Below are 13,604 nucleotides of genomic sequence, written 5' to 3'. Positions count from 1 at the left end.
AGGAAAGAATTACAAAATTTGCAGCTAGCTAACATAACTTAGGTTTAGTAAGTTGACACTTACCACAGGACAAGCAGCTTCAGCTTCTTCCACCTCCTCTGTTATTTCCTCATCTGAATACTCATCAGAGATAGTATCAGCATCAGAGAGATCCGTAATTTGAACATCAGGGTGATCCAACAACCAGCCAACTAAGGCTTCCACTCCTAATACAGAAAACAAACTCAGTCTGTCTCCAAAGGATGCTCTGACATTCTTAAGAAAGCATCCAAAAAAGAATAACAATTGCTACCTCCTAAGTACCATTTTAATCTGCTTGTAACTTTCCTTCTCCTTCTAATATCATTAATTTAACTAAATAAAATACCTGGTAATCCAGAAGCACTTCCAGAGGTTCCCGACAGAGATTTTAGTGCAAATTCTATGTTTTTCCTAGGAAATCCCATTTCCATAAGTTGAACTACAATGGGGAGGGGTGGAATTGGAGACTGTTTGCGTTTCTTCACTTTTGTGGGTCGGATATGTTGCACTGTGATGGGTGTTGTAGATTCACTAGAGCTGCAGTCTTCAAACAGTGGAGTTGAAGGATGTGTAGACTCTACAGCCAGATACTGGCATACTGCCAGAGCAGCAGCCTAAATGGGAACAAATAAATCAGTCCAAGTAAAGCAAGCATATTTAATATGTCTGTGTGTGCCTACAACTAAAATTAAAGGTTATTTGCCAAAACGGTTTAGTGTCACTTTTCTAAACCTATAGTTTAAAAAGTTTCAACTGGGATGTGAACTGGAAAGGGTTATTTATTAGGTTACTTAGCAGAAAACACAAACTCTACCTCAAGCTCCTGTTTGTCAAATATTGCTTTCACAGGTGATGGTTGTGTAGCAGCTGACAGAAGTTGCTGTAAAAGGATCATGGGAGGCTGAGGTCCTTCAGGAGACATATCTCCTATGTCGGGAGAGGCAACTGCTCCATCCTCTTGAAACAAAAGACATTATTTTAACCAAAACCATATAACATGAGTCAATCACGAGACTTATTCTGAGACCTGCTGGTTGATCGAGCATATTGTTATTTTTCACATATTTCTTCTTCATAGGAATCACATGTTTAAGATTAAACCATGTGTGCCACCATCTCCACACAAAAAAAAGCAAGTGAAAAATATGTAGATAAACAGTAAATTTACTAAAATACACCTAGAACACGTCTAGCTGAAACTACTCAGTGGACAGTGAATTTGCATAGGTATCTTCTGAGTCCACTCTTTTTGCAATAATTTTATTATCAAGAGATCCTTCTGGGATAAACCATTTTATACAGAAAACCATCAGTTTCAATGATCCTAAACCTATGGTACATACTTCCTGGATTGGGTTATTTCCCCCATGATAGACCTCTTGGGAATAGCTCCCTATGGGAGCCCATTGTCCCCTCAAAAGTGAATACTTTTTTCAAATCCACTTATTCACAATTCTGCAACTTTCTTATTTAATGTCGTATTCTTGTTGGCATAAACGTTCATATTTCCTAGATATTTTCTGTGACTATCTCAAGAAAGTGTTCTCAGTTTTTATTAACTCAAACAAAAGACAGCCTTATTTGAAACAATAATAAAACAGGTAATTGTCCTCAAGTAGTTATTTTCTGATTAAAAAAAAAAAAAGTGTTAGGGTTTTTTTCCCTTGAAAAATAATGGCAGAAGTAAAATTATGTTCCATTCCTAAAAAAAATGTGATGCGTCTGTTAACTTAAAATTTGGCAGTTGACAAAAATTCGCAGAAATATAGGAATAAAGCAAATATATCATCATATTTTATGATATAACAAAGCATGTTTCACAAAGGCCCAAGGAATTAATATAAACTCTAAAGTCCTCAAACAGCTATCCTGAATGCTAACAGAGCTATTGTATTTATTTTTATATGTAAAATGCATCTACAGAAGAGCTAATTCAAATTATTAGAACTACAATTCCTTAAAGTCCTTTTGACATTATTCTTAAGACACTGTATCCCAATACTTGTTTGACTGGAAACTCCAAAACATTTGAAGTAAAAGCAATAGCCAATTGAGAACTCACACTTCAAGCCCTGAAGTAGAAAAAGAAACCCCTGCAAAAAACTGTCAAGTATTTTAATACTACTTACAAAGCTTATTAACTACAGAAGACCTACAAATTTAGCTAACACCAGTGTTTCAAGCTTCAAACAAGCTTCAATACCTAAGTTAAAAAGTCGAAATGCTTTTCACACACAACTTTAATTTAACAGTCACAAATATTTTTTTTTCGTCTTTAGAGGGTAAACTGAAATTTCTACCCTCCAAATGCCATAAGCAAAGGTAACAGAGTCATACCCTTTGTCTACCATCTAACCATACAGCAGCACAGTCAGGTTGCATTTCAGAATACCTGCAGGATTTAATGCAGACTCCTGAACAGCCGGCTGAGATAAGATCTGCCTTAGTGTATCCTGGTGAGAAAGCAGAGCTCGGCCTGCTTTCAGTATGTACAGCTTTAATTGCTGGCATCGCAGTAGATCCAGATCAACTTGACCTATCGAAAATATTAAGCAGCCATTAGTGCTAGGAATCTCTTGTATTGTACGACCTATGATATTAAAAACAGCATCTTCCCACTTTTCACACTGTGGACAATCATGTGGTTGACAGATAGCACAATCATCATCATCACGGCTAGGCTTCGCGAACAAAGATTTGAGAAGGGTTCTACCCACGCTTGCTACAAGCGCTCTGATGGCTAAAAAGGCCAATGCGAGATAGACACAATAAGTGCAGTTAAAATGTTATATGGATTCAATATTTTAAACAATTCAGTACAAGAAGTTCAGCCCCTAAACTTATTTACATTTTCTCATCAAAGTAAAAAAAAAACCTCCACTTACAATGCAGAGCAATTCACCTCCTAGATAAACTTGTCTCATAAGTGCATATTATTCAATGCTGACTCAAGAAAAAATGTAAGGTTCCAGGAAACCCTTTTTCTTATGCATGTTTGCTGTTACCAGTATTTCTCTCTGAGCATATCCATTTACTTCCAAACAAAACAAATCGTAAAAAGTGCCCAGTTGTACCTGAAAGACCCTGATTGGGAGATTTCATTCTTTGTTTTTCTATTTTACTTCCAGCCAGATTTACCAGTTGAGCCCAAATGGATAGCATAGGTTCAGTGAAAGGCAAGTTGTTCACATTAAAAGCCACAACTGGAAGCTAAATGGTGAGGGAAGAATCAGACAAAACAAAAAAAAATGCAGTTAAGCATTTTCCTAAAATCCTACAAAATCATTCAAAAGTTTCAATGGTTATTAACTGAAGAACAAAAGTAGCATTTGTGTTACTGCTCTTGCCCAGGAACAACTAGAGAGGATTTCTATTCTCTACACAGCTCCTAAGCCTGTATTTGTACCACACAATTGCAGGTCTACGTGACGAAAAGGCAGGACAGTGTCAGAACAAGGAAGAACTGTGGTCTCTGAAGCAGATCAGGCACTTGGCCCGTGCTTTCACTAATGCCATATCAATCAAATCAAGATTCAAACCAAAACACCCAAGACTTTCTACACTAATTAGCAAATCAAGTTAAATGCAAATAAGCTCCTCTCATGTAAGAGCTATAAATCACATTGTAATGACTTGGGATTTTACTTCAAGTCAAAGAACTTCAGCTTAAATCCCTCCTCCTTTCACCTCCTCAACAAGTGAGGATGAGATTTAAAGGCCCTCAACAGGTTTGCATGAGGACCATCTTAGCTGTGCATTCTAGCATCGTATGTGCTCAGTGTCAATGTGTTTATCCAACGAAGAATGTCTTCTTTGCACCATATTAGAAATTTAAACCTTACCCTTCCCAGTATTAAAGCCTCAATAAAACAAACTTACTGGTTTCAGCTGATTCAGAGGGCACACTCTACATGTCCGCATGTCATAGAACTGTACAGTGATTTTCCCTTTTGGGGTGATGCGTGTCACTGTGCCTTCTCCAAATTCATCATGAACTACTTGTCCACCCAGCCTCAAGCGACTGTCTATGCCACCAATCACAGCCAAGACTGCCATTAGAGCTCCCACCTCTGGATTTTCAGTGTCAGGAAAATAGTCATCCAACACAGCCTAACAAAGAACAATAAAATTTAACTGTAGGGAGAAAATACATACTTGTATCTGCTTTAAAATACAAAGTTAATCACAAATATTTCAACTTAAAAAATAGTAACACAAATATTTACAAAAATAGAAAAATGGTTTCAAAATTAAGCTTAACATCATTTACAAATATTTAGTGTTTATAATTTCAAAATAAATATTGCTATAAAAATGAGCTTATTTTAAAACGTGGAAACTACCCCTTCTGACTGTTTTCCTGCAAAGATGTGGGTGATGGAGGTTAGCTGAGAGTTGATGTACTTGTTTATGAGTCCATTCCACTGGCTGAGCGAATGGAGCGTCCTCAGCAGTGCCACTATTTCTTCTGCTAAAGTACTACTATGAGTGGCAGTTAGAGATGCTTGGGGCCTGGCCTTTCTCCTTCTCAGAGTAGATTCTGGAAAGACAAAGTAATTGCACAACAGTTACTGTTTAATGCGCACATTTTCCATACATAATAATAAACCACTGAGGGAAAAGTCCTCTACCTCTGAGTAGTGGGATATCTGAAGAACAAGTACTAAGTAGGCTCCCTAAAAATCCAAACAGTTTTTCCACAAGAAATTTCATGTCTCTTGACCTTTCATTTTTATCCCAGGATGGAAGTACTGCTTTCAGTAAATGTACAGCAAGGATCTAAAAAGAGAACAAAATCAGTGTTATTCTATTCTAAGTCACCACAAATTAAAGAAAACATATTTCAAACATATTAAGTACAGAAGAATGACATTTTTAAAGTTAGCTTTCCTTTGTAGTTCTTTCTACAATGCTGATTTCTTTCCCACTGTGGAAATTACAGAGCTACTGATCTTCAGTTTACTAAGGGATATTTTAAAAGAAGTTGTCACAGTTCAGAGTCAGTAACAATTTTATTGGTGTATTTTATTAGCAAATCCAACCTCTTCAATACTCGAGACATGAGACAAACACAATACTGGGAAACAATGTAAATGACATAGGAACATAGGAAAAATAGAAATACAGAGGGAGAAGGTTTGTCAGATTCCAGACTCAGTAATTAGTACTAAGATATATTTCAGAATGAAAATTTCCAAGTGTTCTGCCATGAGACTATAATAGTTAAAATTCATGAGATATAAAGCTGAATGGTAGAAGAAGGCAAAAAGCAAATCACCGAAAAAGTGACACCCAAAAGTAGTCCCTGTGAAACTAGGGCCTCCAACACAGGACAGAGGAACAGGCTGGCATCTCTATACCAAGACACTCAGTGCAGGACTAGGGGAAGGTGCAGCACTACAGTGTCAAAGAGCAGATGGGGTTGCACATTCTGAATAGAAGTATTTTGGGTTTTGAGTTTCATCATTTTCTACCCAGAAGACCAATACAAGTGACTAAGAGTGAAGAGAACTCTCTTCTTCTAAACTTCTGTCAGTAACACATCTTTCTAGAACTTCAAGGTCTCATCTTTTCGTTGTTAATAAGTTAGGTGCTGGTACACGAGGAATGGTCATTTCTCTGAAGTATTCCCTGAACAGCACAGGTGACTCTACTGCACTAAATCCTGGGTGATGACAGAAGTCTAAGCATATTAAATATACTGGCAAGAATTTGCTGGAAGATAACACAAAAATGAACAGGCCTTTATGATGCAAGGCTTTAGTTAAAAAAAAAAAAGCTGATGCCTTATCAAGGAAAAGATTAAGATGATCTTTAGATCCCCAAGCCTTGAAACTTTGCAGAGTAATTCCAAAATAAGGTTGCTTTTCAGTCTCATGAAAAAGGCACTAACAAGATGCTAAGGAATGAAAAAGGAAAAACAAAGAAAAAAAAGGAAAAGAAAAGAAGAAGTAAGGGGAAGAGGATAAGAGAAATACAATACCAAAATGAGATGCAAAGATGTAGCTTTATAAGAGAGATTATAATTAAAATAATATTAGCCATTTACTATGGAAGGAGGGACAGCAGCTAATACACAATTGCATAACTTTTATTAAAATTGCACATTTTTCCTAACCATCTTTTTGTTATTTTCTTTATTCACCTTCTAGGAAATGTTACATGGGAGTTTCTGGAACGCATTTTTGGAATACTGTTTTGACCTTACATCTCCTCTCAACAGAACAAGGAAGTCTGCAGTACTGTGAAGGATCAAAACTTACAGGTGCATATTTTAAACAGTGAATCCTCAACATAAAAGAATGTTATTTCTTTTAATTAACTAAAAACTGATTTAAGGACATTTCACGCCTGTTTTTTTTTAAATACTTTTTTGTTGTTGTTTTAGAGACAACTAAAGTCTACTAATTTTACTGCCTCTCAAAGTAATTTGGAAATGCACACATTACCTGTCTCTGTAGTGAAGCAGCAGTGAAAGATTCATGCCCTTCAACAATTTTCATTAGCAGAGTTATCCACTGAGATGTACTAAGAGTGCTGCACATCTGAGGCATGAGTGCTATGCTTCGAATGAATCCCAACGTGCACCAACTCCTATGCTGTTCTTTATAAACTAATTTATTTGGCAAGGAAGCTAAAAATAAAAAGATATATATACATGTAACAGTTGACTTTTCCACCAGCTACATCTATACATCACGTAGGGCTTTTCTGGACAAATCAGAACATTGTGCTACTCCACTGTCTTTACATGAACTATTAACTTCCATATTAGAGGCTGTAATTAATTTTATTAAATATGTCTTTAAAATGATTCTCATCATTATACTAGTTCTTCACTTAAAAGTAGTTAACAGCATTACTTCTGAAATCACAGAGAAGCTACATAAAGGAATATGACATAGTCATACTGTTGTGTCAAACAGAAAAAGGCTGCTAAGAAATTATTTGTCTAAGCCAACAATTCACACCTCATGCATTCTTTCTGCCTTTACTATTTATGTTCTACAAATGCTCAAGATCACTTACATTACCTTTAACAACTAAAATTTTTAAAGTTCTGAAAACACTTTCTCTAGCCTTTGGCCTTAAAGGGTTAAAAACTAGTAACAAAAGATTTACAAACCTACAAGACAACAAAACACAAAACAGAAGCACACAGCTGAATCAGACTGTTTCTGTATAAAATACCTGATTTATCTATTGTTCCACTCTCCACAAGCATACGGAGCAGACCACACAAAGTCCTAGTAGCATCACTTTGCATGACTTCAGCATGGACACCAGCAGAGAGACACAGTGTCTGCAGCAGGTTCACAGTACTTGTCAGCATCATGGCAGTAGGGTGGAGATTCCTTTCAACTTGTTCTCCTTCTGAAGAGAAACACAAAAGGAATACATTAATACTGAGTTGTTTTATTTCACACAGGTTGTGAAACAAACATGATGTGAATCATTTGTTGTAAATATTTTCTCTGAGACGATTTGACAGGAAGAAGACCCCTTATTTCCAACTGCAAGAACAAAATCTAAACCAGATATTTTTTGCATATAATTTAAAATTATTCTCTAGCAGTACACTGCTTAAAAGAAATTCCAAGGGCAGTGCTGGAAATAGGGAAACAGTGTGACTAGATGTATAATTAGGTCATATAAAAATCCACTTTAGAATGGCATTAATAGATGTTAAAATGTATACCTCCTGGTATCTCTAACTGAAACTATTTAATAATTCTGTTCTCTTTAGTCCATGAATATGCAACAAACCTGACACCATCCTTTCTATCCTCCTTTCTCATAGTAAAGTTACATTAAAAAATATTCTGGTCAGAAGTTTACACATATTAAATCAATCTTCTTTGGTGAGGCATTTGCTCCTGGTGAAAGAAATATTTTCATATTACAAGATATCAATTTTGAAATTCAACTAAAACTGTGCCTCCTTTCATTAAAAAAAATTTTTTTTTTTTTTTACCAGAATCATCCTCAGTGTCTGAATCCTCTGTTGTGGGTTGTGTTGCAGGTGGTGGCTCAGCTAGTTTGAGATCGTATTTTCCCTCCTTCCCCATTCTGTAAGAATTTGTACTTCCGGTGTCCCACTGCACTCTAATCCAGCCATCTTCTCCCAATTCTCCAATCACACGACCCAAACCTGGTGTGGGTCCATCCTGACAGAACAGAAAGGTTCAATTTATACAATCAACAACACTAATTCATATCCAAAGTGCATAAATTAATAATGCAATTGCTGTTTTTTGCTGCTAACATAAGGATCAGGTAGTAAACATTCAATAATGTTTCAACATCTGCATGAAGTTAGAAAGCATTTCACAATCTTCAAAAGAAATCATACCACTAAACTGCATGTTTAGACACTCATGTTTAGATCTATTTTACCTATTGCTTATGTCTTACATAAGTAGTAGTATGTCCTACATAGTTGGAAATGTATAATATTGTAGTAAACAAATGATGCAATTTCTTGTTAATCAGAACAGTCTCCATAAATGGAATTTTCATCTCCAAAAATGAAGCTTTATGTTAATTCTCCAAGTCTTTTGTGGCAAATGGTCAGAATTGCACACAGTGTTGCTTTAACATGGTGAAGAATGAGGTTGATCAAGAAAAACATGAGCTGGGCCTCTTGCTTATCCTGCACTTGGCTCGAGCAAGGCCTAACAACTAAATGATGTCTGGAGAGAAGCAGAGGTTTCATGGCCCGATACTGCTTCAGTGAGGCACAGAAGAGCATCGACAACTGTGTACCAGCCAGCAGCCACACTCCCTTCTCCATGAAAAACAAGCCTTGCTGTAACTCTGGTTCACTAAGGAGGTGCACACAAAGACCCTCTGATGAAGGTAAGAATCCCTGCTGCCACTTCAGTAACAGGGAGGAGGACCAAAGTGTTTATTCTACCTCTTTTGTCAACTATAAATACTGAGCAAAAGTAATGAAGACCTTCATTAAGCCCTATTAACATATTAACTTACACACCCCATGGGATGCAGCTGAAGGAGAACATGGGACATGTAACACACGTATGACCAAAGTCACCAAACCCCATCTATAATGGGTGGGACTGTTCCATTCCATTGGGACAGGACAACATTTGTAGTATAAAAGAGGGATTCAGAGGCAGAAGTGGGAAAACAGCTCTGCCTGCTCAAGATCTGGTGACAGACTGTCTCTCTCCTCCTTAAAGGAAGCCTTTAGGTGAGCTCTGTGCTTCAAACTGTGTTGGAGCACACCCAGACATATTCATTTTTTATATATATATATATATATATGTATATATATATACGTATTAGATCTCTCTTACTATACTTTCTGTCTCAACACATATTAACACTCTGTAGTTAGTGCATTTATCACCAGCAATCCTGAACCTGCTTTTCTAGTGCTTCAATTATTTCTTTGTGGATCATGCAAGTCCTTACTGGATCCATCAGACCTACAGTACTGTTTTGGTAAACTGTGCTATTTGTGCACCTGTGCTTGTGCAAGTTCTTTCAAACTCAACCAGACTCACAATGCTGAATTGGCTATAATCAGAAACTAAGTCCAGGTGCACACAGCCCCTCTGGTCTCTGAGGGTCAGCTGGAATGCAAGTGGGGTTATTTTCTGCTAAATTACCATACCCTTAATTCAACATTTTTGAAATGTAAAATGACACTAATGTTTGAATGACCAGAAAAAGTTCACAGACAGCCCACTGAACAGAGATTTGAGATTATAACACACCCAAACCTGTATGAAAGAAGTTGTACCTGATCACCCCATTTCCAGTCTACCCCTCTCACTACTCGGGTACCAATTTTCATCATGGCTGCCAGCTCTGGTCCAGAAACAGGGAGCTGAACAGGTGTAGTTTCCTTTCTTGACTCTTCTAGGACTGTGGCAGAAGCCCCATGAGAAGAGGCAATCATATCCTCTTCAATGTTGTCAGAACTGGGTCCTAAAGAGGCAAAAAAAATTAAAGAAAAAAAAATTAAAACCTGCTACAAGTTTTTGTATGTACCTTTGTCATGCATAAACTTTCAGGCATGTAAACTTTGAAATATAAAAGCAGTAATAAATGGGAACGCTGACTGAACAGGTGATAAGTCAAATGACCTTTTAAAAAGTAGGTTTTGAATGCACAGGAATTTATACACTTGAGCTTGAACAAAAAAATAAGTGACAAGTAAGAGAGACGAGAGTAACGATAATTCAATTGGCTCACAGTGGGTCTACAAACGGATTAAAAAAAAAAAAAATCTGCAAGCACTCCAGTTAAGTACAAGTCACAGGAACAAATATTTGCTGTTATCTAAGAAAACCAAAAGAGAAAAAGCACAGCAATGGGAACCACGGCAAAACACCCCACAAAACTTCCTATAATAGAAAAAAGAAGGCTGAAAGCTTAAATATGCAGACTAGGAATGTTTTTTAATGTGTAGAATAAATGAAATGGAGTGAGCAGAGAGTAGGCAGTTTTTAATGTTTTCATTTTAAATTTTGGTTTTCAGTTTATTTGTAATGTTTCCACCAAAACTACTCCGTAACTCAAATTTTAGCAAAGGATGGCCAAAGCAAGGGTTTAATAGAAAAAAACTTGTGACTGAATAAAGGCTACAGCTGAATTAACTTTCTCAATCACACTTACAGATGTGGTTTTTACATCACGGTAAAGGTAAATAGCATTAAGCACTATCTTTAAGTAGCAAAATCATTCTGTAACTTGGGTACAGCAACAGGTAAAAAACAAAGGAGATTTATAAAGCATATGCTTTCCTCTAAGTAATAAAGAAGAAGATCCCGTACCTATCAGCCGCAGTGTTGTTTGTGTCAACGCCAGCATGCCAGAATTCAGGAGGAGGCTCAAGGTATTTGCACCATGCTGCAGTGTCAACATGTTGAGCATGACCAGCAGAAAACGTGCCTGAGGAATAGTCCCAAGACTTGGTCCTGCTGGATTCTCGTTAGTAATCGTTTGCAGAGGAACAGGTTGCAGACCTAATTCAAAAGTAACATAAATGACTAAGTCAGCTCACATTTGGAAGCTACAATAGAATAGGTTATTGATTCATTTGATTGATGGTTTAAAACATTTTTTTATTCCCTGCGTGGCTTTAAGAACTTACAAACTGAAGTTCCAAGAAACCTTTCATAATTTACATTTTAATGGTAAAATATTACTAATGAGTATTCAATCACCTTCTGCCATGAAATCACCAGCATGCTCTTAGACACTGAATAGTGAGTTAACATGGGGTGAAGGGTGGGGGGAGTTGGAACAACACACAGACAGAAAGTCAAAGTAATTTTCAGCACAAAACAAAGGAAGTGATTTTAACATCACAGTTACTGGGAACTTGAAAAAAACCCAAACCAAACAACAATATTAAACTAAAACAGTTTTCTCCCCAGGCGAGAGCAACAAAATGAGATTCACCTAGTTCTTTAAATTTTGCATTGGCATCTAGCAGGATGTTCCGGACATTCTGAATAGCCCATGCATACAACTTTCCAAAAGTTACTTCTAGCAGCATTCTGTTAAATGGTGGGATCAGATCGACATCCTTCAAGCAGTCAGTAAGAGGTTCCCTTCACAGAAAAACAACAACAACAATCAGCATTTTTTTTTTTTTTAGTGAAGAATTGTGAAAGTGAAAGCAAAAGCAACAAGAAGTTTTACCCTATATTGGCTCCTTCTGGAATAAGCCTCTGCCATCCACAGAACATAGCATACTGCACAGAGGGGAGCAAAAAATTTTTAGCTGCCAGTTTCAGAATAGTATCTATTCCCTCCAGACGAACTTCTGCTCTTTCCAGCTGTAAAAGAGAAGGAATAAATTACCATACTTATGTAAACTGCTAATATGTGCAAGCCCATTTTCATCCAGTTTACCTGTTTTAATAAACATTTTCTCATTTTTTCTACATCCACCGGCTCTTCTTTAAGTGCAAATTCAACAATAGTGTTAAGGAGGGCAGACTGTGGATACAAGCCTTGGACATTTTGCTTCAGCCACTTGTATTTGTGGACACCTGTAACTGTACTCAAAAGTGGTTGCCACTTATCCTGCAAAACAGGAAGGTAGCATGTTTAAATTGTTTGAAAAGTTTTAATTACTGAAAATGTAAGTTATTTCATGTAAAGCCACGTCCAAATTTAAAATACTAGAAGGGGAAAATAAAAGAAAAAGGAAACTTGTTCAAAGGTCAGGAAAAAGCTTGGTATTATTTGTAACTCATTATCTAGTTTACAATTGCTACATAAAATTTCAAAAACATTAATATTCAAAAAAAGATGAAGTGACCCATCACATTTTATTCTGAAATGAAATTTTATCTAAGATTACCAATAATCTAAAAATTAGAGAAAGTATCTTTACATATGCTAAATACACAGTACAAGCTTATTTTCAAGATTTACTCCAGGTTTCACTGAAACAATGTGCCACACTTAATTATACATCTCAAACAACATTACCAGAACATTAAGTGCCAAGTTATACCAATCATGCTTTAGCTTATTTTTTTTTCTTGTTATTTTTATTCACGAGGTTGATTCAAAATCTGATATCCTACCTTGGGCGATTTGATTGGTATGGGCTTTTTATCTATAGGTACAGGACTGTGAGGTACCACACAGGATTCTTCCAAATCACTTTCTTCATTTCCAATTTTGGATTCTTCTACATCAGCAGATTCAGATTTTTTTGGCACTATAAAAAAAGAAAAGTATTATTCTTTCATGTAAGCTGATAAGATTTTACAGTGTCACATTTTTAGGTTTTCAAGATAACCTAAGCACACAGAATGATTAAGATATACCTGTAATAAAATGGAAATGTACTCTTGGTGAACTCTGTGTCCAACTGTTACCAAATTAACTCTGGTATTATCTGTAATATGTTTTTACCTTTAAAGACCAACTTCAAAAGCACTCTGATGTCTTTTCACCACATTAATTTATTTCCAGTTGAACAGTTCTTTGACTATACTGCTTTAATAAAACATGATTTCTAAAACGATGTCACTTCCAGTTAAACTTTATGAAAACCAATTCAGAGGGACTGATATTGGAGGATCATTTTTAATACATTGGAACACGAAGCCTCAAATAAACTTGATGCTCTTGTTTGCCAGTTCTTGCTGTAGGAACTGTCAGGCAACCATTGGCTTAGAAAACTTCAAGAAAATGCAGCAGAAAGCAAATGGATTCAGTGCTTTAACTAACTAGAGTCTCAAACAGCAGCAAACCTTGAAATAAGATTGATTTTCATTTTTTCAAAGAGAATATAACATTAATGCTGCCTTACCTCTTTTTTTCCTTTTTTCTCTAATGATTTTCTGAGCTACTCTTCGCCACCGGGGCAAGGAACTAAGAAGTTTAAATTTAGACATTATAGAGAGATCGTTGCAAACTGCGGGACGTAGTTCATTGAATAAGAATCTCAAACGCTCAATGACAGGAGCACAGACTTCCTTGTAAGAACGACCTTGTTCTTGATGGGTCTAGAAAAGACATTGAAAGATTAGGTTATAGTCTAATACACAACAAAATGAATTATATATAACTTTTTAATAAAACAT

The 13,604-nt window shown here is 36.3% G+C and overlaps 1 protein-coding gene across 3 annotated transcripts in view; it reads right to left on the bottom strand.

Annotated features, from left to right (window-relative positions):
* Positions 1 to 13,604, bottom strand: part of HERC2 (HECT and RLD domain containing E3 ubiquitin protein ligase 2) — a 105,722-nt gene that overhangs the window by 43,178 nt on the left and 48,940 nt on the right. For all 3 annotated transcript variants that reach the window (XM_050331532.1, XM_050331535.1, XM_050331534.1), the window contains exons 30-47: positions 13,331 to 13,526; positions 12,597 to 12,733; positions 11,914 to 12,087; positions 11,701 to 11,837; positions 11,458 to 11,609; positions 10,827 to 11,018; positions 9,791 to 9,978; positions 7,997 to 8,189; positions 7,213 to 7,395; positions 6,471 to 6,655; positions 4,653 to 4,800; positions 4,365 to 4,561; positions 3,901 to 4,131; positions 3,096 to 3,231; positions 2,414 to 2,557; positions 836 to 978; positions 368 to 635; positions 64 to 206 (exon numbers count right to left, since the gene is read on the bottom strand). In XM_050331532.1, coding sequence (XP_050187489.1) covers positions 64 to 206; positions 368 to 635; positions 836 to 978; positions 2,414 to 2,557; positions 3,096 to 3,231; positions 3,901 to 4,131; positions 4,365 to 4,561; positions 4,653 to 4,800; positions 6,471 to 6,655; positions 7,213 to 7,395; positions 7,997 to 8,189; positions 9,791 to 9,978; positions 10,827 to 11,018; positions 11,458 to 11,609; positions 11,701 to 11,837; positions 11,914 to 12,087; positions 12,597 to 12,733; positions 13,331 to 13,526 — 3,147 coding nt within the window. The remainder of the gene's footprint in view (positions 1 to 63; positions 207 to 367; positions 636 to 835; positions 979 to 2,413; positions 2,558 to 3,095; positions 3,232 to 3,900; positions 4,132 to 4,364; positions 4,562 to 4,652; positions 4,801 to 6,470; positions 6,656 to 7,212; positions 7,396 to 7,996; positions 8,190 to 9,790; positions 9,979 to 10,826; positions 11,019 to 11,457; positions 11,610 to 11,700; positions 11,838 to 11,913; positions 12,088 to 12,596; positions 12,734 to 13,330; positions 13,527 to 13,604) is intronic.

Source organism: Myiozetetes cayanensis, unplaced genomic scaffold (genome assembly GCF_022539395.1).
Source record: "Myiozetetes cayanensis isolate MyiCay16 unplaced genomic scaffold, myiCay2020 scf5-8, whole genome shotgun sequence".
Taxonomy (NCBI): Eukaryota; Metazoa; Chordata; class Aves; order Passeriformes; family Tyrannidae; genus Myiozetetes; species Myiozetetes cayanensis.
The sequence above is the reverse complement of the archived record's forward strand: the minus strand, read 5'-3'. Positions and strand labels throughout refer to the sequence as shown.